The 27,651-nt window shown below is 26.0% G+C and overlaps 1 protein-coding gene across 29 annotated transcripts in view; it reads left to right on the plus strand.

The window, feature by feature from the left end:
• The window catches only part of LOC122714514 (calcium-activated potassium channel slowpoke), a 122,604-nt gene that overhangs the window by 36,009 nt on the left and 58,944 nt on the right, over positions 1 to 27,651 (plus strand). For 23 of the 29 annotated variants that reach the window (XM_043935896.1, XM_043935908.1, XM_043935900.1 and 20 more), the window contains exon 6: positions 8,039 to 8,130. In XM_043935896.1, the coding sequence (XP_043791831.1) occupies positions 8,039 to 8,130 (92 nt within the window). Of the gene's footprint in view, positions 1 to 8,038; positions 8,131 to 14,529; positions 14,622 to 23,103; positions 23,196 to 27,651 lie in introns of all 29 variants that reach the window. The other 6 variants (XM_043935891.1, XM_043935897.1, XM_043935890.1 and 3 more) reach the window with 2 other exon arrangements.

The raw sequence follows: 27,651 nt of genomic DNA on the forward strand, positions 1-27,651 counted from the left end.
ACTAATCGTGAATCGATTGCTTCGTTTGAACGACGATGCGCAGTGTCTGCGAGAAGTGTGACTGGTCGCGAGTGTGCGTGCGAATAATTGAGCGTGTGTGACGTTATCGATCGTGCAAGATCGTTAATTTTCGACAGAGACGAAGGAATATATGGGAACATTCAAAATTCGCGCGAATTTTACAATTCGTTATTATTGATATATCGTTGGAAAATATCTGAGCATCGCCGTTTAAACGTAAAAATGTTAGCGTAACGTTTGTCTATAAATATTATTAGAATAAGAGAGTTAACAACATATACAGTAGACACTGTAAATTATCGAAACAAGTAGGAGGACTGTTTTCTTTCTTCTTTTTTTTTTTTTTTTTTTTTTGTTTTTTTTCGAAATCTATAGAACTTTCGACAAACCTTACGCCAATCACGATAACTATGTTTTCTCGATGAAACGAGGGATCGACTCGATATCAATGTATAATTTAATTGAACAATATTTATATTTTCTTATTCGAAAATTTTTTTTATAGTATAAATGATAATATAAAACTAATTTTGAAATATTGAGAATGTAAAAAAATAAGTCCGTAATAAATATTATCATCGAGCATTAATTTTTTAACCCTTAAGCTCTCAAATTTTGGAAATTTATATAAAAATCTAAGTAGTCTCTTTAGAATATCCTACAAATTTTTCCAAGATTTAATATCTAAGAAATATAAAATTATATCAAGTCTAATATTCAACAATTTTCTTAAATATTTTTACAATTTTTTTTAAATAATTTATGTCAATAAAAAATATTTCCATTAAATAAGTCAATTTAAAGAAAAAATATAATTTTAGAAGAAAGTTACTCCGTTTAGACCATCAAGAGTTAAATTATTTTTAATTAAATTTTAAAGTGATATTTTGATATTTAGATATTTTGAAATTTAAATAAATTTATTTCAATTTTTGTAATTAAACTGATGATAATATAATAATCTGGAATATTTTAATCATTATTTCTGCTCGCGCATATCGATTATACAGTACCAGTCGATTCCTCCCCGTCTCATCGAGGAAAGGAAGTAAAAAGAGTTTCAACTGAAATCACAGAGCAGCTTCACACTTTCTCTCTCTCTCTCTCTCTCTTTCTCTCTATCTCTCTGTCTATCTCTTTTTTATATCAATTGAATCGTAATCTATTTAAATTGAGCCCCCATACCACGAGTCGCATATATAAACAATTTTATATATGCCATAAGAAAAGGGTATATTTTTTCATTTATTAAATGAAAAAAAAAAAAAAAATAAGCAGCTTGCTTATTCGGTCCAATTTTACGCCATTTTGGACCACCGTATATGTATTACAACGAAAAAAAATAATTAAAAATAAAACTACATAAAAAATAAAAAAAAAATATTCGCAATAAACGAATGGATAGAAAAATAAAAATGAACGAAAAATAATAATAAGAGCTCGAAAATTTTCTATATAACGTTACTGGCTACCTGTGCCTTATGCCTATACCTCTATATGGTGATCGTTGTCGGGATCTGGTCCCGATATTTCCATATAATCATATATCACTCTCGTCTTCGTGTGTTAAAAGATATATATGTATAAAAAAAAGAAAAAAATCAACGTGGAGAGACAAGGTGAAATAACGATATGCAAACGACGAGATCGTTCTTGTGGAAAAGGATTCGTGTTCATTCTTCTCTCTACTTATTGATTTCACGTCTTTTCACATACCCGGCTGAATAATAATTCGCGAACCAAAATTGGAGGCAAAGAATAGCGAGATCACGAGGGATATATGACACTTTGAGAATAATAGAGGAAACGTTCGTGACACGGTCCCGGACGACAACGGCAACCTTCTATATCTCGTGCAACCTAACAGCCTCACTCTATCGTACGAAAATGAAAGGTTTGTAGCGCGGATCGCAATGGCATCTTGCGCTTCGAGCTCTCTCTCTCTCTCTCGAGGTAAAGTGGTCGGAGAAAAAAAAAAAAAAAAAAGAAAAAAAGAAAAAAAAGAAGAAAAAATTTCTCTGCTTATGCAGCTGTTTCAAACGTTTTTTTTTCCATTTTTTTTTTCTTTTCTTTTCTATATATACGCTGTTTTTTGATCGTAAAGGCTTTTTAAATATCTATTTTCGTTTGGCGGTTAAATGTTTGGCTTTCGAATATATTAGGCCATCGTTAACAAGGTTGGTAAATAATGTGTGAGGTATTATGCTTTCATTTTTGTCAATCCCTAGAAGTATATTGAATTGAGAAAATTGAATTGAACAGGTATTTAAATAATAGAATCGAAAATTTATGCGAATATTTTGTATATTAGTCTTTCATTTGAGATACAAATAATTTCTTTATTGGTATAGCTGAATTAATGAATTTATGTGAATTTATGTGAATTTATGATAGAAAAACAGAAATTGATAGAAATTCTGTATTTTATATTAAAATTTGATCATTATTAAAAATCCTATGCAGGATATTACTTTGTGATATATTTATATTTATATTAATATAAATATACAATGGAAGAAAAATGAAAAACTTTAAGTATTTTGAATTAAAAATTATGAAAATTATTTTTAAAAATCTAAAATTTATATTATGTACAATATTAAATTATAATTATATATTAGCATTTATAAAGGAATTAGAAAAAAATAATGAAAGTACGCATATTAATATATTAATATAATATAATTATATTATCTTAAATTTAATAAAAAACATTTTTCCTTTTATATATAATAATAAATAATGAAAGCTCGATTAAAACGAAAAAAAAAATAAATAAAAGAAAATAGAAACATTTATTTCCAATATATTTCTGAAAATTCGATATACTTTTAGGAACATATTAGTAAAGAGATCGACACGAGATACTCTGTGAAATTTCAGAGAATAGAGATTGAATTAAATTCGAACACTATCGATAAAGAAGATCTCGATCTTCAAAAATAATTACTTTTTTTAATCACGCAATTTTGTTGCTCCAGTGAATTAATCTTAAAAAAAAAAAAATAATGTGAACCAGCTTTGTTGCAGCAGTAATACGTTACTTTTTTTCGCTGAATCAAATCGGGAGAAAGTGATCTCGGTATGACGATCATACCGTATGTATCTTAACAAATATTTCAGCTCCTTATCGCATATATATAACTACTCTATCTTTTTTCTCTATTATTATTCGCTTCAATTTCTTCTACGAATTACTTGCCTTATTCATATTATAACCTACCTTTTATATAATATGTATTTTGTATAATATAATTCGATCATCATCAATGAGGTAAATCGAATTCTTGCAACGATTTCATTTACCAAAAGAGATATTTACGCGATTAAATTAAATTTGAACTAATAATAGGAACCTATTTGCGAACGAGCCTCGAGTCCATTCAGGTTCATTTAAATGTCAAAAAGATTAAATCGGTTTTTGTTCGAAAATTTTTTAAAAATTGACCGAGTTGCCCGCCAATTTTTCCAATCTTTCGATTCGAGGCACGTTATCGTTCTTCTAAAATGTCCTCTCTAACATCAATTCACATGTACTTTCGTGAACTTTTTCTTTCTTTCTCTTTCTCTCTTTCTCTTTGTCTCTCTCTTTCTCTCTCACTCTCTCTTTCTCAGAAATTCAACGATATCAATACAATGTTGGTTTCTGTGCGAGCTTGTTGATCTTGATTGACTGCTCATTCTGTCTGTATGTTCTATCTGTTTTCTGCGAACGCTAACATGCTGCCTAACTTTACTAACATATTACATAGATTGATATTATTGATAAAATAGACGTGTGTTTTTTTGCTTGCTTTTATCTTTGACACTCGGATTGCCGTTGCAAAACGTTCAATATTCTTTTCTTTTTCCCATTTGTTGCCAGGATCCTCGATAATGTATATTCTGTATGCACAATTTTCAGGACAAGAACTATCGCAAAAACTATTTTTCAAGCTTGGTATTTAAACTTCTTTCTTCAAAGGAATTGTCGACATGTTGTTTATATCGTTGATTTAGGTGGAATCGAATATAGTTTTATGTTTCTTGCTCCAGGACAATTTTTTTCTGTAAGTTATTTGACTGATAAGAGATCACATCATTTTAAATTTTGTTGTTATATTATATATAATGTATATTCTTTTATTTTTTCTCGAAAAGAATCATGAAAGTCATGAATAAATTTACGTTTCATAATGGGAATTGATATTTTTCGATTATATCGGTATTCTATGACGGAGAATAATGTCCTCGTAACATTTTAAAGCGAGCTTGTTTTGGAACCTTCTCAAACTGTTTGGCACTTGATTGGAAGCATGATGTCACTGAGTTTTTGTATAACGCGTTATAGCGATTCGAACAATATAGAACCGCTTCAAACCGATTTCAGGAAGTTAGTTAATAACGATGACGATATCACTTTAGGTGAAAAATTATCAATTTTCTATTTAAGTACGAAGATGTCAATAGGAGCAATCGTAATGAAAGAATTTAAAACATGTTTCTCTTTTTCAAAATTAATTCAATTAATATTAATTTGATGTGAAGAATTGAGCAACATAAAAAGAGTAGCTTTGACAAGTAATAAATATAACATCGTAATAATTCGAGTAATTTATTTATTACATGTGTGTAATAATTTATACATAATATATTGAAATATTGCCTTATTTTTTTATTTTATATTTTTATGAATATGATATTGATATATCAATATTATTTTGTATTTTTTTACAATTTTCATTTTTTAATTAAGTTAAATATGAGTTAAGTTAAATAATTAATCAAATTGAAATTAGCAAAATATTTCATCAAATATTCTGTTTGATGTTATACAATATTACATTTAAATTAGATAGATTAAATTTTTAATTGAAATTAATAATAATTTTGTATAATTTATAGATTTTTTTATATTTTTTATTTCATTAGAATTGATTTTAGTAAATAAAATAAATTTTGAAATAAATTTTGAAATAGAATGGTAAAAAATAATATTATTTGTCAAAACACTCTATACATTTAATATTTCAGGGATATAGTAGTTGTGTAAGGAATTTTTCCTTATTAATAGAGTCCTGGAGTTTTTACTTTATTATTAAATATATCCAAGTTTTTTTCTTTCAATTTAGAAATAATTAATTAAAAAGTGATTAAATTCGTTTTAATTTTCGTTATTTCGTCATACGATTCTATACATGATGTCGTTAGGGAAAGGACATTAAAAAGAATCATCAATATTGATTAAAAAAAATTTATGAATTTTTCAATACTAAAATAAAGTAAATATATATTATAGTATTAATTAGTAGTAATAAAGTAAATATATATAAGTATTTACATATTATTTAAGTTAAATTTAATAAATTTAATTTAATAAAACGTTTGAAAGCATTATAATTTTAAAGTGTTCGATAATCTATTATTAAAAAATTACTAAATATATAAATAAGTTTATAAAATGAGAATAAAAATTAAAATATTGCACGTAATTAAAAATTTGAAAATAACAAATAATATTAATAATAAAATCAATATCTCATAAGATTTTCCTTAAACTTATTGTCCTTTCGTTCGAAGACATCTTGATTAAATTTCATAGTCATATTTTTAATCGATAAATTTTCTTTCAATTTCGATATGGATTCGATATATCTTCTTTTATTATACTCTTCTTATGATTTTGTATAATAGCAGTGTCTTTAGTTGCTTGACGTGTTCGATAAATTTGCCTGACAATGTGAATTATTTATCATACAACTCAAAATCGAAGGGAGCACTATGAGGTTCTACTGCTTCGACGATAAAATTCTAACATTTTTTTAATCGATTAACAGAATCAAACTAATTAAATGTTCACAGTGGTTCGTTGATTCTTTTAATATTACAATAGAGATTTTAGATATTAGTTATACATAAAATTGCAAATGTATAATGTAGCGCTTCCCTCGTTGCAGCCCTCTACAAAAATAAAATATGTGCATAATGAAATTTCTAATTTCGATGATAATTTCTACTTTTAATGGAAATTTTGCTATCTTATTGTGAATTAGAAACGTAGGGGTCTGTGCTTTGCTCTACATTTGCATGGCTGCTTAGTATATCGATACTGATCGAAATGAGTGCTCATCTTACTTCCTTGATTTCTTTGTTTAATGTCTAATAGCATGATTTGATTTTTCTTTTCGCACTCTCTTTATCTTACGAATGTTTTTGCATACCTAATTTTATTTTCACCTTTACCTCTAATTAACTAAATGATATATCATCAGCTTTAAATTATCGTCTTTCCAGTTTCCTCGTACATACGTGTCATAAATTGGTCTATCATCTACGAACATTATATATTACAACATTATATCGTGCACCTTACTTACATGTACATATTTATATATTCACATATACATATACATATAGGTATTATATAGGATTTATTTGTAAGAAATTTGAAAACCATAAATTTCAATCATACTCATAATACAGAATATTGAAAAATTATTATTTATTATTTTATTAATTATGAATAATAAATATGAATAGAATAAAGTATTTTGTTAAAGATAAATATTTAGAAATTTATAATTTGTGTATATATGATCTTTGAATATATTTCACTCAACTAGACTATATATATATATATAATTTATTTAAAAAATGAATTAAAAATTATGAAATTTATTATTAAGATAGATGAAAATTTTATCAAAATTATTTAATTTAATAATGTATTACATATATTTGATCAAGAAGTGACTTTTCACAAGTTTTTTTCCATCTTTAATAAATTTTTTTAATAATAGAAATGATATAAATAATCTTTTTTAATACTCTGTATAAGTAATTTATATTTTTTATTTCTACAATTGTATCATCATATTTTCTCTCAGTTATAACTATTTCAATGCTTTTTTACACATTAATATTTTACATTTTAAACCATATATACCTATATAAAACTGTTTAATTTCAGTCATTATAATATTTTATAATAATATATATACATATATACATCAATGATGCTACAATAATAAAATTTAAAATTATTTATTTGAACATTAAACAGATAAAACTTTTCAAAATTTTCATTTAAAATATGACCAAGGAAATTGGCTTTGTTCCAAATAATTTCTTAATATTATTAATTTCTTTTTCATTATTTTGCTTTGATATGAATATAAAATTTTACACAAAAAGCTATAAAAATAAAATATATAATGCAGTGTATATCTGAAAATCAATATTTAATAAAACGAAATTCGAATTGAAATTCAAAGATAACGTTTGACATTAAAGCTACGTTTAAATTAGTCAACCTTCACTTATTATTAGTCAACATGATCAAATCGATCGACTTCGTTTATTTTATCCAACAGAAATTTTACGCGGATAATTTTCAACTTCGAGGTTGAAACTTATCTACGAGTAAACGTGACTTAACCGGATTCGTGAAATGAGCCGCCATATTGGAATTTCACCATTCGAAATACAAATCGAGGCATCGATCGCAAAGTCAATTTCCTGAAAAATTGTAGCATTCGGTAACATAGAGTTAATCGTCGCTGAGTATGCATTTTCGATGATGCTCGTCATCCGCTAATCCAGGATATCACTACACATTCATAGCTGGATATGAGTACGAGTATAACAAACTGGTCGGTATTTATCATCGAAGAACAATGAGAGACGCCAGAACACATGGAGAAAAATGCAGATCGTTGCTCCTGAACCTTTACCATCTCTCTATCCATCTCCTACGTTTTTTTCTTTCTTTCTCTCTCTTTCTCTCTCTCTCTCTCTCTCTCTCTCTCTCTCTCTCTCTTTCTCTCTCTCTCTCTCCTTTCTCTCGTTTAATGCCGTGACCACGTATAATCCACGAGGATCCAACGATACGTGTATATACTATATATACATATATACATATTTATATGTGGCATATTTGGCGAATACGCTGTATATTGCAACCATACATAGATGACCCAGTTTGTTTGTAACGGTTCGTAGTGGCATAGCGTTTTCCAGTTATGATTTCTATTTGCAGGCAATTTTTGCTAGTAGCATACCTGAGATAATAGAGCTCGTAGGCAGTAGGTCCAAGTACAGCGGCGAATACAAGCGGGAACATGGAAAGAGGTATTATTATATAATTACATCCTTCAATCTCCTGTCTTTTTTGTCTATTAACATTTTTACTTTCAGTATGTATATAATTATAATATTTCATGTATATGTACACATTTTATTTACGTAAATTATGATAACAATAACTATCAGTTACACGCCCTTACACGAATTCATACACAAATGCTCGATACACGAATACATGTTATTATTATTACGAAAATTGTTGCATATCCATATATTTAAAACGTATTCCGGTTATTTCATTAAATCTGTTATGAGAAAAAAATGTATCATTTGTGATTTTTTTGTTTTATTTTTATTCGAATAATTAAGTGGAGATAAAAATTAGAAAAAATAGAAAATCATTTTTATGATTTATGGAAGCATTTATCTTTTACAAAATAATCTACTTTTCTATGTTTTTATCTATCTTTTATATTTTTATCTTTTGTGTTACTGTATTATGTTAATATATTGTATTGTGTTATTGTATTGTATATTTTATATTATGTTTATATTATATGTTATTTGAAATATGGATATAGATATTTATCAAACTATTCATTATTTTAAAAAAAGAACTTCCAATAAAATTTGCTTTTGAGAGAGAAATAAATTAATTGATTTTTTCCTAGCTTTGTGTTTTTAAATAAAATAAATAAAAATTATTAAATTTATACTAAAAAATTGTTAAAAAGATTAATTTAGTTAAAAAGATTAAAATATAGAGAATAAAAAATAATTTTGTATTTATAATATAAAAATGATCTCATTTTTTTGATATTAATTTATAAATTTATTAATTATTTATTAATTTTTAAATTTAAAATATTTTCAAAACTAAATATATATTAAATTTTAGCTACAAATGTCTAATATTTTTTATTTACCAATGCATCAAAAAATATTTTATTTAAAAAAAAATCACTTATATAAAATTATAATATTTTCTAAAAGAGGAATAATTTTTGCAATTTATTTTGCATTATTATCATCATTAATTTATTATTACTAAATAAGTTAAATTCTTTTTATGTTGCATAAATATTTATATTTATGTATATATTTGTTAAAATTTCTCAGACAGAATTAATAAAATAACCAACGAGTGCATATAAATACGTATCAAGTTATGTCCAACAGTCTTACGAAGATAACTATTAACTAGTTAAAGTGAAAGGAACGATGAGTGCCGAGAAGCTCGTTATAGCTGACGCGAACTTTGACGTTTTAGAAATGTTGCATACCACTATGTATCGCTGTCCGCGTTCCCTTTTCTTTTCAAGCTGAACGAATCTATTTATTTCAATGATCATGGTGAAAGATCCAATAGAGCAATACTTATGATCAAATACATTCTTGTATGTTAGACGTAATATATATTTTTATATTATTAATGAATTTAGAACGAATTCTTCAATGTTCTTTAAAATATAAAATATTGAATAATTAATTTGAAATATTGAAATATTATAATTTAATAATGAAATATATTTAAAAAATTTTATTTTTAAAATTGTAATTATATATGATGGATTAATGAAAAATTTTGATTAGAATGATGAAGATGAAGCTAAAAATTACATTCGTCAATGTTTCGAAAGTAATAGAATTTCATTTTAAAAAATAACAAACTAATATTGACATAGAATGATCTAAAATTTATAAGTGATTTGATTTGTACTATTAATAAACAAACATAAAACTTTATGAGTGATACAAAAGTGCCATAATGTATTAAATTTACATTTTTTTTAAAAATCTTAGAGCACTTATTGTATTTACTTGTTTATTTCAGAATTGAAAAAATTAAGTAAATTAAAAAGAAATATTTTTATTCATAACTTTTTATATAATATTTTATATAATAAAAATTATTTTTATATAATATTATTTTATATAATAAAAGATATAATTTTAATGATTTATATATTTCGAAATTTTATTAAATTATCAATTATCAATTTTATCTTTTTAATATTTTAAACAAAAAGTCAAAATTTAAACATAAATAGTTTTTAATAAAAGTTATAATAATGTTTCAATTAATAAATTAATATTAATAAGCAAATTTAAGAGATACAATAATAGCTTTATCCAAATAAAATATTATATTTCTATATTTTTTATAATGAGTTATTTTATATTCATAAATAATATTTTCCTATTCTATTTTTTTATTTTTTATAATGAACCATTTTATATTCATAAATAATATTTTCCTATTAAAAATTCTTAAAATTTGCATAAAATTTTTCCAAGTTAGTAATAATTTTTTTTCTTAAATAAAATATATTAAGTTTTTATTTTTACGAGATATTTAATTATACAAAAATACAAATCTATCTATTTGTAACTTGGAATATATTAATAAAATTAAAATTTACATTTCCATACAACGATATTATTTGGATCTTTCATCTTAGGAATAGGGATTGCGTACGAGTAAACGTTCGATTTAACAAGAAGAGCATGAAATCTTTCAACCAGTTCTTCTTTTGCATGTCCTTTGCATTATCGATCCGATTTATTCGTTCTGACGTAACAAGGTTCATCAATAGGTTGCTGCTCGAGCACTCGGCATTGGTGTATTTGAACGCATCTCATTCTGTTATCCCTTATATTTGAAGAATTTTAACAATTTTTTTATCTTTAATAATACGATACGAAACATTGTTAAAATAAATTGGAGGAAACAATCTTATATTCCTCCATTTTGTTTGATTTACAGAAATATAACAAGAGCACACCTTTTGCCAAGATTGCACGGTTTGCCACTTTAGTCTGCTATCTACAACGTCATTATATAGAAAATATCGCTTATTAGTATTAGAGATAGAAATACATATACACGAATATGGGCAGAGTGAGACTATTTCAAATTATTTGTAAATTACTTATTATATAAAAAAATATATTTCCTTCAAATTTGCATAGTATAGAAGAAAATATAACTTGTCATTATTTTTTTTGCAGATAGACAAATAGAATAGAATCAATAGAGAATAGAATCATATAATTTTTAATAGATTGTTTCATATAATTTTTATTTTTTACAAAAAAAAAAATTAATTTTCAATAAAAAGCTATTAGTTTAAGATCTGAATTTGATTAAATTTATAAGACATATTAAATGTTATATTAAATGTATAAGACATATTTTCTTCTTTGTTTTTCATACAACAACAATTCAAATTTGGGATATCTTCTAAATTAATTAGAGAATGATTATATCAATAAAAGAAAAGTGATTTTATTTTAAAAAATAAAAAATAATTTTCATGTTCTGTTAAAATTAGATTATATACTTCTATATTAATTTTTAAGTGAAAAATTTTCTTATATAATAGATAGTTTACAAATTATTCAAAATGATCGCGTTACACAACTCACTCTGTACATAAAAATCACTCAAGATACATAAGTAATAATGAGTTAGTAAGCGATAACCTTTAACCAACATATTTACATAATATCGTATATTTTTTTTTTCTTTTTTTCATTTTTTTTCCTATTTCTTGTTTATTTTTTATTTCCAATAATCTTTTCACGAGTCAACATAACGAAGAATTAAGAAATTCTCCACACATATATATTTCGCGTAATTTATATTATATTATATCAATAACATGAAAATCCAGCTGTTAAAAGATATACTAGAAATACACAACTCAAAACTCCTATACATTTTCATACATATAGACCAAAGTACGCACGAAATATAAAGTGTTCGTTCCAGTTTTCGTTTATTTTCTACCCTATGTTTCCCTTTATATAGGGCAATACCATTATGTTTTTATTCATGTACGAGAGCACTCTTGACGACAGACGATGTCATCGCAGAAATGTTGTTATACAACGCGATTGTGCTCCACCCTGTGGTTGTAAGTTGTCACATCATACGCTACAATAGAGCCTGCATGCCAGTTAATTGAAATCTGAAATTTTTACCAAAGCTTTTACACACACACATATATATATATATTATATATTATATATTACATATATTACGCTTGTTTCTTCGTCGACCAAGGAAAATATGTGCGTCGTTTTCAATATAGAAATGCTGATAAAATAATTTAGAGTGATAATTTAAGGATCATCGCACTGTGACACAATAATTATTTCTCTATGTTGGAACTAACGACACTGTATCTTTCTATGTACAGTGAATTCATGTTTTATGTTGTTTTGTGGCGAGATGAATATTTATTATTATTTTTTTTAAGTAAATAACGAAGCGATATTTGTTGAATTATTTTGATTTTATATTGATTAACTCATGTTGTGTATTATCTTTTCATTAAAATTATTATTATTTTATTTTTAGATATAATAGAATATAAATGAACTTACTTAATATGTATTTAATTTATTATTACATTATTCTATGTGCATTTATGTACATATATATGTACAAACAAAAAAAAGTAAAAGGAATAGCAAGGAATTAATGTATTAATGTCAAATGTAAATATAAAACTATATTGAAAAAATAATTTTTCAATAAGATCTAACTCAGATTTGAATTTTATAAAAATTTATTATATATTTATTTCAATAATATATTATTAGATATTACTTTTATTTATATCTGAGATGATATTATTTTGATTTCTGAATTTATGATATTGTTGATGGTTTGAATATATTTATCATTAATGTATTATTTGTTATATTTAATTATACAAGTTGATTCGCATACGAAATTTAAAAATTATTTTCTGAAATACTGCTGAAGATAATGCAAAGATTTTTTATTTATATAATATATATTTCAATGATTCACACATAAATTATTGTTTGCTATTCTTTCAACAATTTATAATCAATAATTAATGGTATTTATTTTTCTTATGATGAAAGAAAAGTGAACACCTTTAATAAAAAAATTAGATTAAATGTATAGAAAAAAAATTATGCAAATTAATAAAAATAATAATAAAAATAATTTAAATTTAAAATTATGCAATTTTATATTTAATAGTTAAAGTTTTTTCAAATAAATTTATTTTAAAAAATTATTTTTCATTATTTTTAACTTTCTGAAATTTTATTTTTGAAAGTTTTATTTTAATGATATTTTAATATTTGTTGCAGTTGTTTAGATAAAATTTTATTAAAGCTGTTTTTTATATAATATACAATAATTTTTTTTATCTTTTAAAAAAATATTAGAAAACTTTCTATGACATTTTATTAAAAACAAAAAATAGAATGTAATATCAACAACGATATCACATTTATTCTGTAGAAATTCATTGAATCAATTAAATCAAATAATAATTTTATATCATATTGCTATTGATTTTTCAATTTTTAAATATTTTTGAATAATTAGCTCCAAATTGTAGGTATATTAATAACAATTTTATTGTAGAATATAAAAATATTAAATATGTCTATTTTTTCATTGACTGTAATTCTTCTTATTTTTAATTTTTATATGTAAAACAATAAAGATAAAAATAAAGAAAATACACATAAATAATATTTTTCAATTATTTTTTAAAAATTTGTTTTATTTATTAAAAAAGAAAATTATAAATGGCATATTTTTAATTGGCGAATATTCATTGTTAAATATTATTTTACATTTTAATTTTAATTATTTTACATTATAATTTTATTACTTACTTTATTATTATCTGCAACGAAAACAACCATTGATAAAATAATTTAAAATAATCTTTTAGTAAATATTTTTCATCGTTGAAATATAGTTTCAACCAAGTGAAGATTAATGTTTCAAGAAAATAATTATCTTTTATATCTTAAGTAATTATATAATTATAATAATAGATTTTCGAAAGTCTATCAATCCAAGCTTATTATCATAATCGAATAAATTCTTTAATTTATTCAAAACGTTATTTCTAGGTAATTAAGAGAGTAAAAATAATCCTAAATGAAACAATAAATATATTTCATTTTTACCGCAATATATCAATATATTTAAATATTTATATTCTCTAATTTATTCGAAATATCTTATAATTTTCCATCATTATCGAGATAAAAATTCGAAAAAAAATTCTCAACATATCGTTATTTTTCTTTAATGATCCTAAAACGAATATATTCTTCGTATAATATTCTTGCAAGCGATAAGTGAGCAGAAAGTGAAGCGTTGCGAGCGTGTATTGTCTTAGGCATTCAGAAAATGACAAATCCAATATCATAAAATATAAGATATTCGAATGAAACCAATATATATACATATATATATGCTACACTGACGGAAATTAAAATACAAATAGAGATACAAGTATAAATACAAATATACAGATACAAAAATTGAAATGCAAATGTTAATGCAAATAGCAAATTGAAAAAAAAAAAAGAATAAAACAGGAAACTCAGGCTAGGGCTCTGTTCTGACGGCAACGGATGATTGTGGGTGTGTAGGCGGTGTTCGCCAGCTGGATCCCAGAGATCACGGAGCTCGCCGCGAACCGCTGCAAGTACGGTGGCCAGTACAAGCGTGAGCGTGGACGCAGGTATCCCAGATATCCACCTACGTGGAAGCCAGCCAAAGACACCCCTTGAAACTAGTCCTTGAACTGTTATCCTTGTAGTCACATAGTTTGCGAGGAGGAGCGAAGACTATCTGGATAGCAAAGTGACTCGTTTATCGGTTAATTTTCTCATTATTTTTTTTTTATATTTCTCTTTTGATAATAATCTTACCTACTGTAGATAAAATCTTACCTACGCAAAGTAATTTGGCTTTGCTTTAAAGATAAAAAAAATGAGAAGACGATAAAAATTAAAATTTAAATTTTGATGAATGATTATAAATATACTATTTTCTTTTGATAAAGAATTATTCGATTCTTTAATTTTTTTGTGTAAATTTTCGTATTTTGGAGTAGAAATATATATTTTTATATATTTATATATATATTTTTTTATCAGCAATGATCTTATTTTGTATTTTTCGATATTTTTGGTCATGTTTGTCTATAATCTTATTCGAGACGATGTTTTTTAAATATATATATAAACAGATTCGCAACTGCTATCCAGAATAATTTTTAAATAGCGTAAATATCCTTCACCTTCACTACACCTGGTCCGTAACTGTTAGAAACAAGTGGCATCCTTATTTCTGAACCACTGCCCCATTTCTTTCACCATTTATTTAACGTACCTTGTGCTGACTCTCACCGCTTTCTTACCCACCTTTTTACCAGTTAGCAAATATATTGGTAAACACGTGCTGGTATGCTTGGACTTTTGTAAAAAGAGAAATACACACACGAGTTTTTTATTGTTATATACACATATATACATGTTTATATTACACTATAGTAGATGAGATCAATATATTACTGTTGCATCTCTCTCTATTTCTTTCTCTTTCTTTATCTTTCTAAATATCTATATATATATATTTATTATACATATATACATATATACATGGTAATATGTATATGAGCCTCACCGCACGGATTCGAGATGTAGTTTGTATATTCTTATTCCTTTTTACGATTTATCGATTAATTTTTCTTCTTTTATTATTTTTTTTTTTTAACTTTTTGAAATTTTTTTTTTTACTTTTCTTGTTTAATCTATATGTAATCTATATATAATCTATAAATAAGACGCGATTGGTTTTCAGTTGTAACATATGTTTCCTTTCTTGCTGCGTATTATCTTTTTTATTATGTTATTTTCCATTGGATCGGGCAACCCTTCTGCTTTTAATTGCGTAACAGGAATAGATCATCGATTGCTTCGGCATGAAACGTTGATTTGCGCGTTTAAAAATCTTTTTCAACGACTTGGTTCTCGTTTTAATGATGATAACCGATGAAAGTGGATCATCTGATCGTGAGAATTTTTCTTTCGATTTTTCTTTCTTCTCACATATACAGTGGAAAAGTTTCCGCACATCTTATAATATAGCATACATGAATAATAATGAATCAAAATTAACTACATCATTATATATATATTTTTATTATATTTTATGTTAAAAAATTTCGTTTATTTCATTATTATGACGAAAATGAAATGTTTATTTTGATTTATTTGTATGTAAGATAAATATTTGAAACGAAACAACAAGAACCAGGTCAAAGTATTAAAGTATATTGTATATATTCTCTTTAATATTGATCATTTTTTAAATTCTTTAATTAATTTTTATATCGCACTGGTATTTTTGTTTTTGTATTATAATATCTTACGTATCTGTGGAATTTGTTATATTATAGCATCTTCGAGATTTTATTTTATTGTAGAGATTTTGTAGAGAATTAGTATAATAAAATTGCTGATTTCGATACGTTAAACGATCAATTTTTTATTTATTTTGCAATAAAATCAAATTCTCTATTGACGGTTAAATGATTTTTCGTTAACAAATTAAGAGAGAAATTATTTATATTTTTATAGTTTAATTATTTTACATTATTATATTAATTATTTTCTATAATATTTACATCATCGTTTCATTGTTTATTATTAAATGTGAATCATTGATTTTAATTATACTTCATTGAAGGAATATCGGTAAGCTGAATGGAAATTGTTAAATCCACTGTATATATATATATAACATTTATAATCATATATGTATATATATATATATATATATATATAATCATCTTATATCTTATATATCTTATACAAGATAACTTTTTCTTTAAATTAAGAGAAGCTATAGATACTTTCTAAGAAAAGATAGAGAAAATTGGTGAAACAAATTTTATTTCTTTTCTAAATCTATAAAATTACATTTGTTAGATATTTTAGATTCAAATAATTTAATTTATTTTATTTTATTTTATTTAATTTAATAATTTAATATATTTTTTTCAAACATTCATTATCGTTTTTTCATCATTATTTTATAAATCTTCTATTATTTTTATTTTTTTTAATTTAATTTTAAATTTTTATAATGTTTCAATTTTTTTTTATTGAAAAGTGAAATAATATTTTGCTTATTTGATAATTTTGAAAAATTCTACAAAGCAAAATGTAAAAATTATTAATAGAATATAATGATTGAAAATTTATACATATATATAAATTTATACAGCATATAATTATGCTTCGAATTATAAAATATTTTTTTAATTATATTTTTTTAATTATTCATTTTTAATTTTATAACATATAGAATTTGGAATCTCATATTTGGATTTTCATAATACAAACAGGCAATTAAATTCAATTATTTATTAATCTATTTATTAATAGATTTAATTTACCAATGTTCTCCATCTACCAATGTTCTCCATCATCGGTTAGAAAAGTGTTACATGCTATCTCTAACTTTTGACGAGTCATTATACTCGTGTGTATCATCGTGATGTATCAACATGACGATATTTGTATCGATTAATCAACAGGAAAAGATGATTTTAGATGAATCTATAACATTTATTGCATTTCACATTTATTTCTATATTATGCCGGCAACTCGGTGATACTAGGATATATGGTATAGTTCGACAAATATCATCAATTTAACGAATTATGCAACTTTTACTTCAATAAAAATATCGAAAAATTCGAAATGGTATAAATTATTAAAATTATTAAAAAATAATCATTTAAAATTTTCTGAAAACCCTACTTTCTAGAAGAAGCGCAATGATCGACAATATAAAGCAACAATGTGAATCTTTCATATTACTATCATCTATTATACATGATCTTCGATGGATAAAGAATATAATGAGAGAATTGGAAATTTTACATATTCCCTTTAAAAGCGTTTCTTACAACGAAAAACGAGTTTTTTTATTTATACAATATTCCCAGTTGTCCCAGAGAAGAAAATTACAAATCCATTTTCTTTTGTTTCAATCCAACATTCCAATGATTTGATCTAGGAAAATCGTATTTTGACTAAACTGAAGTTATTCTATCAGCATGAGAAACTTGTTGTGAGGTTTTCGAAAATTCGTCGTAATATTCGAATGATTGGTAGAATGGTACAGAATGAAAAGGAGGAATCGTGAAGCAGCGGGTTGCAAATGTCGCTGATACTTTTAATTAATCAAAACAAATATATATTAATTAACCCTCGTGATATGATGGCTGTATCAACGATTAATTAGGTAACAAGAATCGAATATTTAGATTATAAATTACTTTTGATTCAAATTAACAAAAAATTAAATTTGATTTTGACTTAACTATCATACACTTGAGGGTTAAGAAAATGCAAGGGGAAAGAGAAAAAAAAATTAATTATAAAAATTAATTAAAAAAATTAAAAATAAAGATATTCTTAAAAAGTATCAGCGACTCGTGGGCATTTTTGTTTTCTCTCTTTCTCTCTCTATCTCTATCTATCTATCTATTCTGCTCTATCTATCTATCTATCTATCCCTCTTTATTTACAAACCGAGTTTCTTGGTGGCATGCGTTAGTGCTCTGGCTAGTCTGTAGAGTTTTTTCCAAAGGTGAAGAAACCTTTTGCGGAATGGCCTGTTAGAGAGGAACGGTTTCTTTCACTCGAGGCATGAGTGAAAAGTAAAAACAACAATAACAAAAAAAAAAAGAAAAAATGGAGAAACCCCACATCATCGAATCGAGACACGATTTCTGGCTTGATTACATAAAATAATATTATACTTTGGCACTTGAAATTAGAACGCAGCAGTAGAAGGGGGTGCAGGCGTAGGCACATGCGGCTGCTCTTATTAGGGATTTTTTATTAAGTAGAAATTGCACGTATATACATTATATAATTGCGAGAAACACAACGCTTAACCTTTTTTGGCGTCGAACGGGCCTAACGCGGAGAAGGCGTATACGTGAAAAAAGTCACGTGATCGTGGAACCATCAATCGTGTGGAACTTGAATATATATTTCATATCCGCTTATTCGTGTGTTCGCATGGTAATAAGACGTAGAAGAAATAACTAAGCATGGGTTTATACTCCTTTTGTATTCATTTGTAAATTTAGAAGAAGTTACTCGAATTCGGTCGAGTATCTCTTTTCTTTTTTTTTTTTTTTGTTGTTAACGTAGATATAATGTATCATGGTATAAGCATACATACATAAATACGTACGTATCGTCGATAATTATATTCCTATATAAGATTTTATTTTTTATTCGCGTATTCATACTGATAATTCGAATATATTAGTAATTCAATTTCATTTTATTATATTTTGAATAATTTTATAACAATAATTTTACAATTTGATAATTATACGATAATTTTACGATTATATAATTATAATTATAATTTTTATAATTACGATTATAATTATATAATTACGATAATTATACGATTATATAATTATAACAGCCTTCCCGCCGTTTCCCGTGGGACGCTTATTATTCATTATCCTTACTTTGTTATTCAGGCACATAGATAGCCTTTAGAGTTTCAATCACATCGAAAAAATCTATCTTCCTTTCTCTCTCTCTCTTTCTCTCTCTTTTTTATCTCTTCTTATTTCTCTTTAACAATTACATACATATACATAAATGTATATTATTATACGTAATGTATACAGAGTATTCAATATTTCAGAGTATTCAATTATTGAATGTTGAAAAATTTAAAGGTTGATTTTTCGAGCCAAAATAAGACGAAAATCAAGAAAACGAAGAAATTTGAGGTTTTGCTCTTTTAATTATTGATCAATAGAAATGATTTCATGCCGATATATCTTTTTGTTGAAATAAATATATGATAAATATATGATAACTTAAGCAGAAGAGAACATAGTAATCCTCATAATCAATGAACCTTGGATTTTTTAATTATTTAACTCGTACAAGTCTTAAAAATATAATTGTAGAAATAAATATTATTATTTTTTTATATAATTATATTCCAATAATATTAAAAATATTGAAAATTACAAAGATTATTGTGCCTTCAATAGTCGAATTGTCAAAATTTCTTTGCGTCTAATATTTTCGATAATTTTTATTTGTCAATAATTGAATAACAAATGAGCCAAGAAAAAAATTTTATTCAATTCATGAATAAAATTCATTTATTTCGTTTTATTTTAGCTTGAAGAATGTTCAACTTTTTTAAATATTCCAACATCTGTAATTGAATATTAAATATATGTATGTATGTACAGTTTCATGTGACAGGCGAACACTTATCGCAGCCATTCCAAGAATATTTTTCAAACGAAAATTACAAGAGAAAGATTAGTAAAAAGTCACAATATCTCCATCACGATCATCGTTAACACATTACATATATATATGCATATACATATATTTTAGTATTTTTTTCTTCTTTTCTTTCTCTCTATATAAATATATATACTTGTATACACGTACATACATATGTATGTTCACGTATGTGTGTGTGCGCGCGCATCGTGCGTATTTTTTGCACATGTGTACACACATATGGATACGTATGTATATGCGTGATATGCGAATATTTATTCACACAAACATGCATCACTGAGCGAAAGGAAAGCGTATAAGAAACAACATACACGCATAGAATGACACTAGCCCATGTCCCAAGAAACACTCTTATTTCGTAAATTTCATAAATCAAATATAACAATAATTGATTTACGAAAATGTTGTATTATAACGCGATTACGCTCACAGATTTCGTTGCCGCAGACGCATGCTTCTTTTCTTGAAAAAAATTAATCCTTCGAGATTGATCGTCTATTGGCCTGTACGATTACTCAGTATTCATTCATTTAAATTGGTGGTTCTCAACAATATTTATGAATATAAATATGAATATAATAGAATTATTTAAATTAATTTGAAATTGAAAGAAATATTTTTTCTTTGTATTTTATTTATAATACCAATTAAGCATAATTTTTTAAATAATTTGAATATCCATTGTTTATAATGTATATTTATAATGTATAATTATAATATGTAATTGAACAATTAATCATTGTTTTGTAAAATTTTGTAAAGTGAAAATTTTCAATTACCTCATAGAATATTCTATCACATTTACGATCAATATTACTAAGATTTTATTAGAATAGTTAAGAATAAATTAAAATTTATTCTTAGATTTTTAATAAAATTATTACTCAAGTTTTAATCAGAATATGTGCAATTTCTTATTTAAAAAAGTACAAATAGGATCAAATATGTGTTTATTGAATAGAAGAAGCATTTCTTTTATTAAAATTTTGTAAATTTTTCTTTAAATTATTTATAGTACGTCAATTAGTTGAAAATTGTTATTCTATATCATCGATACGAATATTTTTGTTTGTACTACTGTATAATAGGAATATTTTCATTATTTTAATTCGAATAAATGAAAATTTTAAGCCATAATTAAAATAGTTCATTCATTAAATTTCTATTATTATTATTAATTCAATATATAGATACAATTATATATTTTACACATCATTAATCAAAATTAATTTTATTAGTAAAAGAATTATATAATTGAAATTTCACTATAATATTAACAATAAATCATATATTACATCAAATTATTTTAGAAACAATATTATTTCATTTTTGACTAAAGTTTTTATTTGTCAAACGTGGTATACACTTTGTACGAATCAATTATATAAATTTATGAAAAAGGCCGATCGACGATTTTTTCTAAAAAGAACAAAAAAAAAAAGAAAAAAAAAGAAAAAAAAATTGCAGAATTATAAGTCGTGCATTTGCTTCAAAATGATCATTCGGATTGTAAGTTTATCGTATTCAAAGTGGACATATACGTCGACAGCATCCTACAATCGAGAAGAGGAAGAAAGAGAATCGCATCAATGTTGCGATATGGCATAGTCGAAACGATACCTATTGAATTATGCCTACATTTGCTTTCGCCGTTTCGTACATTTCTAAAGGTTGCATTCGATTGTGCGAAGCGCTAATATGGACGAGTGATATACTCTTACCTAGACGCTAACATCGCTCGCTAACTGCTCTTTTAATCAGAAATACAGGATGGTGCATTTTCATTTTATCGTGCGGCAACGATACAGTCAGCATTTGAAACGCGTCTTTCGTTCGTCACCAATAGGCAATATGCTATATATATATACTTTCAATGATCAAAGTCATACATGATGACACTATAACCTTTTTCGAACAGGAATATTTTCTCTTGAACAATTCTTTGGGAAAATTTCGTTCGGGTAAAAAAAAAAAAAACAAACCGGTTCTGTGCGATCAATATTTCGTACTACAGGAGTTTGTTGTATTTTCGTATTTTCAAAAAAGAAAAAAAAAAGGAAAATATTTAAATTAAACGAAAAAAACGTTTTCTCGAAATCTTTCTCGATCCGTTCGTCGACGTTCATACGTATATCCAATGAGAAGGTAGAAGCGATTCTTCATTAATAAAAAAGCCAGACAAACGAAAATATGTTTAATTGTCTAGAGAAACGTATTCTGTGTATGTATCGCAAGAATTCGCGATTCAAAATTCAATACCAAATTGAATACATTACGTCCTACCTGCCAATGAATTAGGTAGACGTGTCGGCACGTGTAGTTATCGTTATAGGCCTAGGTGTAGGAGTGTAGGACCTAGGTGTAGGTAGCCTACCTACCCCGCCCTTTATTTGGAACGTGTTCGTGTTTCCATATTTACATATTAACTATTTGGGCCGTGGCACCCATAGCGGTACAGCACTGTTAATCGTGTCTCTATGAGTGGCCGCGGAGCCCAGTAGCTGAGCCAAAACTTACTTCCGTTCATAAGTGCAAATTTCCTCCCCCTCGCCAGCTCAGAAAAAAAGAATACCAACAAAACAAAGAAAAGCAACTAAAACAAACTAGCTAAGGTTACTAGCATCTGTAACAACAACGCGTTAGCGAATCACATTTCGACATTGGACGAGACGACGAAACTACTGATGACTGAAATCTGTAAATGTGAAAAGAAAAACGAAAAAAAAAACAACAAAAAAAAAACAAAAAAAAAAACAGAAACAAAAATAAAGCATACAATTGTCACCCTTATCACACAAGTGTATTGATGCGAGTGTTGTGTTCTGTTCTATCACGTGGTGTAGGCCATATTCGCCAGTTGTATCCCCGAGATAATTGACCTGATCGGGACGCGAAACAAGTATGGCGGCACTTTGAAGAACGAGCGAGGTCGCAGGTGAGAGACACAGCCAACCAACTAGCTTTCCCGAGTTGAGTCACCTTTCGCAGTCCTAATTACTGTCAAACTGCTCACCATTACCCCCTCTTGTATATGATGTACGTCTAATTGTTCCTATCTTCCTCTATCCCTCATGTCTCCAGCACGTCATTAAATGAACTTATAACTTTTTTTTCCCTTTTTTTTTTTTTTTTGGGTCCGTATGCACATCTGGACATCTGAATAATGTATACACACAAGATTTGCCTCGTGTATCAGATCCTACACACACTCCCTTGATATGTTTCTACTGTCACAGAATAGAATATTTATATATTTTCCACCGATGAGCCTGAAAAGAATTTCCTTGGATTGCCCGTATTATTACACGTCTTATTACACCTACTATATTTATAAAAAAAAACATACTGTACACACATACACGTACGCGCGAGCACGCGCACACGTGTATATGTATATACACACACACATATATATGCATTTATTATACGAATTATAAATATAGCGAATAAATGAGAAATTGTATAATAAATGTATATGCGTAGTATATATAATATATATATTATATATTATATATAATATATTATTATATATATTATATTATATAATATAATATATTATTATATATTATATATACTATATATACACTTTTAGAGACAGTGTTAGATACGCAGAATTCGCAGTTCAGTATCTGCTCTTCGAATTAGTTGTCAATCAACGTTAACGCAACCATGCTTCCACAATCCTGAATAACAGTCCCCCCTTTGTCCACCGACACTTTCAGTCAATCAGCTAGTCCAATTACCATCTCAGATTCACTATACTCAGTAACTGGTGTTAGCTTGTTTGTTTACTTGACCGCACTTGGGACAAATACGGCTTTGATTTCCTTCAAATTTTGACGAATAACGAGGAATGATGAAGTAAAACTGCATTTTATCTAAAAATATTCATTACTGGTTATTTTATTTGAATTTTGTCCTCAAAGAAAAATACTTCGTTGGAGTATTAATCGTTTGAAAATACATATTTTAATTTATTAATTTGATTCCTCGTTTTTCGAATTGCATTTAACCAGAATAATAATTTTCGAACTGTAGTTATGTAACAAATAGAAAATCAAAAATAAATAAAATAATGTAAATGTAGATGAATATCCTTGATTTCATAATTTAAAATTGTTATTATACTTTATCATAAAATGGAAATTTATAAATTTTCGTTTTGTTAAATGCAAATCTGTCACTCGTGCAATCATATTTACGCGAATGTGATATAGAAAAGGAAAGCAGTAAATGTTGGAGCTGTATTTCTCTCTGAGTGCAAAGGGTCAACGCCCAGCATGTACCCTGCATTTCCAACTTAAATTTAGATCATATATATGTATATGATCTAATGCAATATTTAAGTGTAATAACCTTGGTGTTTTAGACAGCATTAATCATTGTTTTTACGTGTAAATCTTGGAGAAAGGACAGTGGTAAAGTGAAATTTCGCCTTGGATTATAAGCTCTCAGGATGGATCATGTGAATTATTACAAAATAATTTCTCTAAAACTATGAAAACATATGACTGCAGTATATATATGCAGTATATATTACTATTTCTGTATAAATTTCTATATAAATGTTTAATTTAATTCATGATTTAATAAGTCGTTACATGCATGTAACGATTCATTGTAAAAAAAAATATAAAAATTTTAAAGAATACGTTATTGATAATAATTTTCACAAATTATTATTTTTAATTTGTAATTGAATAATATAATTTTCCCCTTCTCTATTTATTTACATTAGAAAGTGATTATTTAAAAAAGTTAAAATACTAGATATATTAATTTTATAATCATTTGCGTAAAGATTTTAAAATTGCATAATATTTCTTTATAATACTATTAATACTATTAATATTATTAATACTATTTTTTTTTAAATTTTACAGAATAAGAATATATAATTTTGATAATTTTTATTAATTCGTAATTTAGTATAGAATAAACTTCCTTTTGTTCTTCGGATATAACAACATGATCAATTCAAAAGAAAAATTATGTTTTTGATAGTTTTCGAGACTATTTTCGGATAACAATTTATATGACTCGTCCTGTATACGCTTTATATACGTATATCATCGATACACATATATAAAGTTATATATATACGCATATATGTACTTGTATATTGCTAATCATGTGTCACGCGCTATTCAGAACGAAATGGAATTTTGTCAATGGGCCAATAATCAAATCTTTTAGATTAGGGAAAATTTGTATAGTCCTACATATATATATATGTACGTATTCTTTTTGAATTAAAAATTTCATTTATAATTTATGTCAGCGTGATTTGTGCTTTTTATTATAAGATGACAATAAACTCAATATCATCGGTATTAGTTCTTTCAATTATATGAATGTTAAATTACTTATATACACAATTATGCATACGAGTGTGCAGAGTGAGCCATCAACAAATGATAAATAATGCCTTTAATAAAATATATAAATATAGATTATGTTTTCAATATTTTTTTTTTCAGAGTTACCAAGGTTATCAATCTCTTCCTAAATGAATCTATATGTTTATTCCTTGCATGTCGTAGTTAACGTTAATAAAATTTCCAAAGTATATATATATATATATTTATATATATATATATATATATATTTATATATACATATGAATAATGATTTGATACAATTGCAAAATATTTCGATCAATGTCCTTTGGCACCAATGCATTTCTTTTTAGAAACGATCCATTAAAATTACAATTTTTTATAATTATTTTTTTACTGCTCGTGTTTTTCGGAATAATTTAAGTTTTCTTTTTTTTTTATTTTCATACGTTAAATCAACATTTTTTTTCTTTTTTTCTTTTTTTCAAGAAAGAATCGTTCGACCGGTGTCACATCTCGAGGATTAAAGATTTTCGTCGAGAGAAACGTATCGAGAAAAAAAAAAACTTGTAGATTTATTTAGAAGCAATGATAACGTGGATAACTTTGAAAGTAACGATCCCCGAATTAATTAAAAAAAAAAAAATAATATTAAAGTGAATAAGAATCTTTTTTCCTTTACTTTCAACTCTCGAGAAAGATATTTCGGTCTTTTATCCTCTAACTTAACTCACTCTGTATAATTCATAGTCATTTTTTTTTCTTTTTTTTTCGATCTCATATATGTACACAGAGACAATTATTTACGACGATACTGTTGATCGTTGCACGTACTTACACCGAGCAGTGTCCTAGTGACAAATATATTAGTCAAGGTGTCACTCGTCGAATGTATTCACTATATGTTCATTTTTCTCTATATTTCATATGTGATCATTAACTTTAACTGCTCCTCGAGAGATATTTGTTTACATATAGCTTACCGACAGGCATGAATTTGCGGCGATTTTTTCAAGATGCATCATGAATCGCGAGAAAAATTCGAGAAGCGAAATCCTAATCTCAACACGAGACTGTATCATATTCATGTAAAATATTAAAATATTGTAAATTTTCGTATCGTCTTATATCGATCGACAAATATTACAAAAAATACTATGAGTAAACGTTCGAATTTCTCGAATGTACGATAACATTTTTCCACGATTTTCGATTTTTTCTCTCTCTCTCTCTTTCTCTCTCTGTTTCTCTTTTTCTCTTTCTCTCTCTTTCTGTCTATCTATCTATTACATGGGCAAGATAGAACTCGAACAACACGTGAAGATTCTTCATTCTATTAGGCAATAATATACACAATATATACTCATAATTTCTCTCATATATATATATATATACACGACACTCACGTATATATCGACATTCACGTAACAAAAGCGTCGGCCCCGTACAAGTAGATTTTAAAAAGATAACCTCATCTCTAAGGCTTAATATCATGTAAGGCTTGATATCATGTATTTTGGCCCATGCTGGATTCAGTGGCACACAAAATCCGTGTGTTTTTTAATATATTATTTCGTTTTTTTTTCAATCTGTAAAGCGTCGATCGATCACTGGGAAACAAAAGAAAAAAAAAAAAAGAAAATTGTCTGTGTCAGCTGAGTTCATGATGAGCCTCGCATTTTTAGATATCAATGCATATCAAGTAGAAAAGGATTGGGCATGGAATGTCTATGGTAAAGTGTTTCTTATTCGATGCAATAACACTTTTTTCGTCAGTTTTAGGCAGTATTTTTTTTGTCTATTTATATGAATTTATTATTATAATTAGTGAGAATATGTGATTTATTAATCCACACCGCACGTAGTGATTAACACAAATTAGAGGAAAAAAGAATAATGAGTCTTGTGCTTGTATAATTTTATTGCAAGGATCGAACCGTCTCAATGAGCCTGCACTCTACATATTTTCATCCAATTTTTTGTCATGTTTATTGTATAATGTATGTCTAGCACAGATGATTTACCACGTATGTTGTGTGTATAACGTTCGCG

This window comes from Apis laboriosa, unplaced genomic scaffold (assembly GCF_014066325.1).
Source record: "Apis laboriosa isolate Shangri-la unplaced genomic scaffold, ASM1406632v1 scaffold30_cov140, whole genome shotgun sequence".
NCBI classification, from domain to species: Eukaryota; Metazoa; Arthropoda; class Insecta; order Hymenoptera; family Apidae; genus Apis; species Apis laboriosa.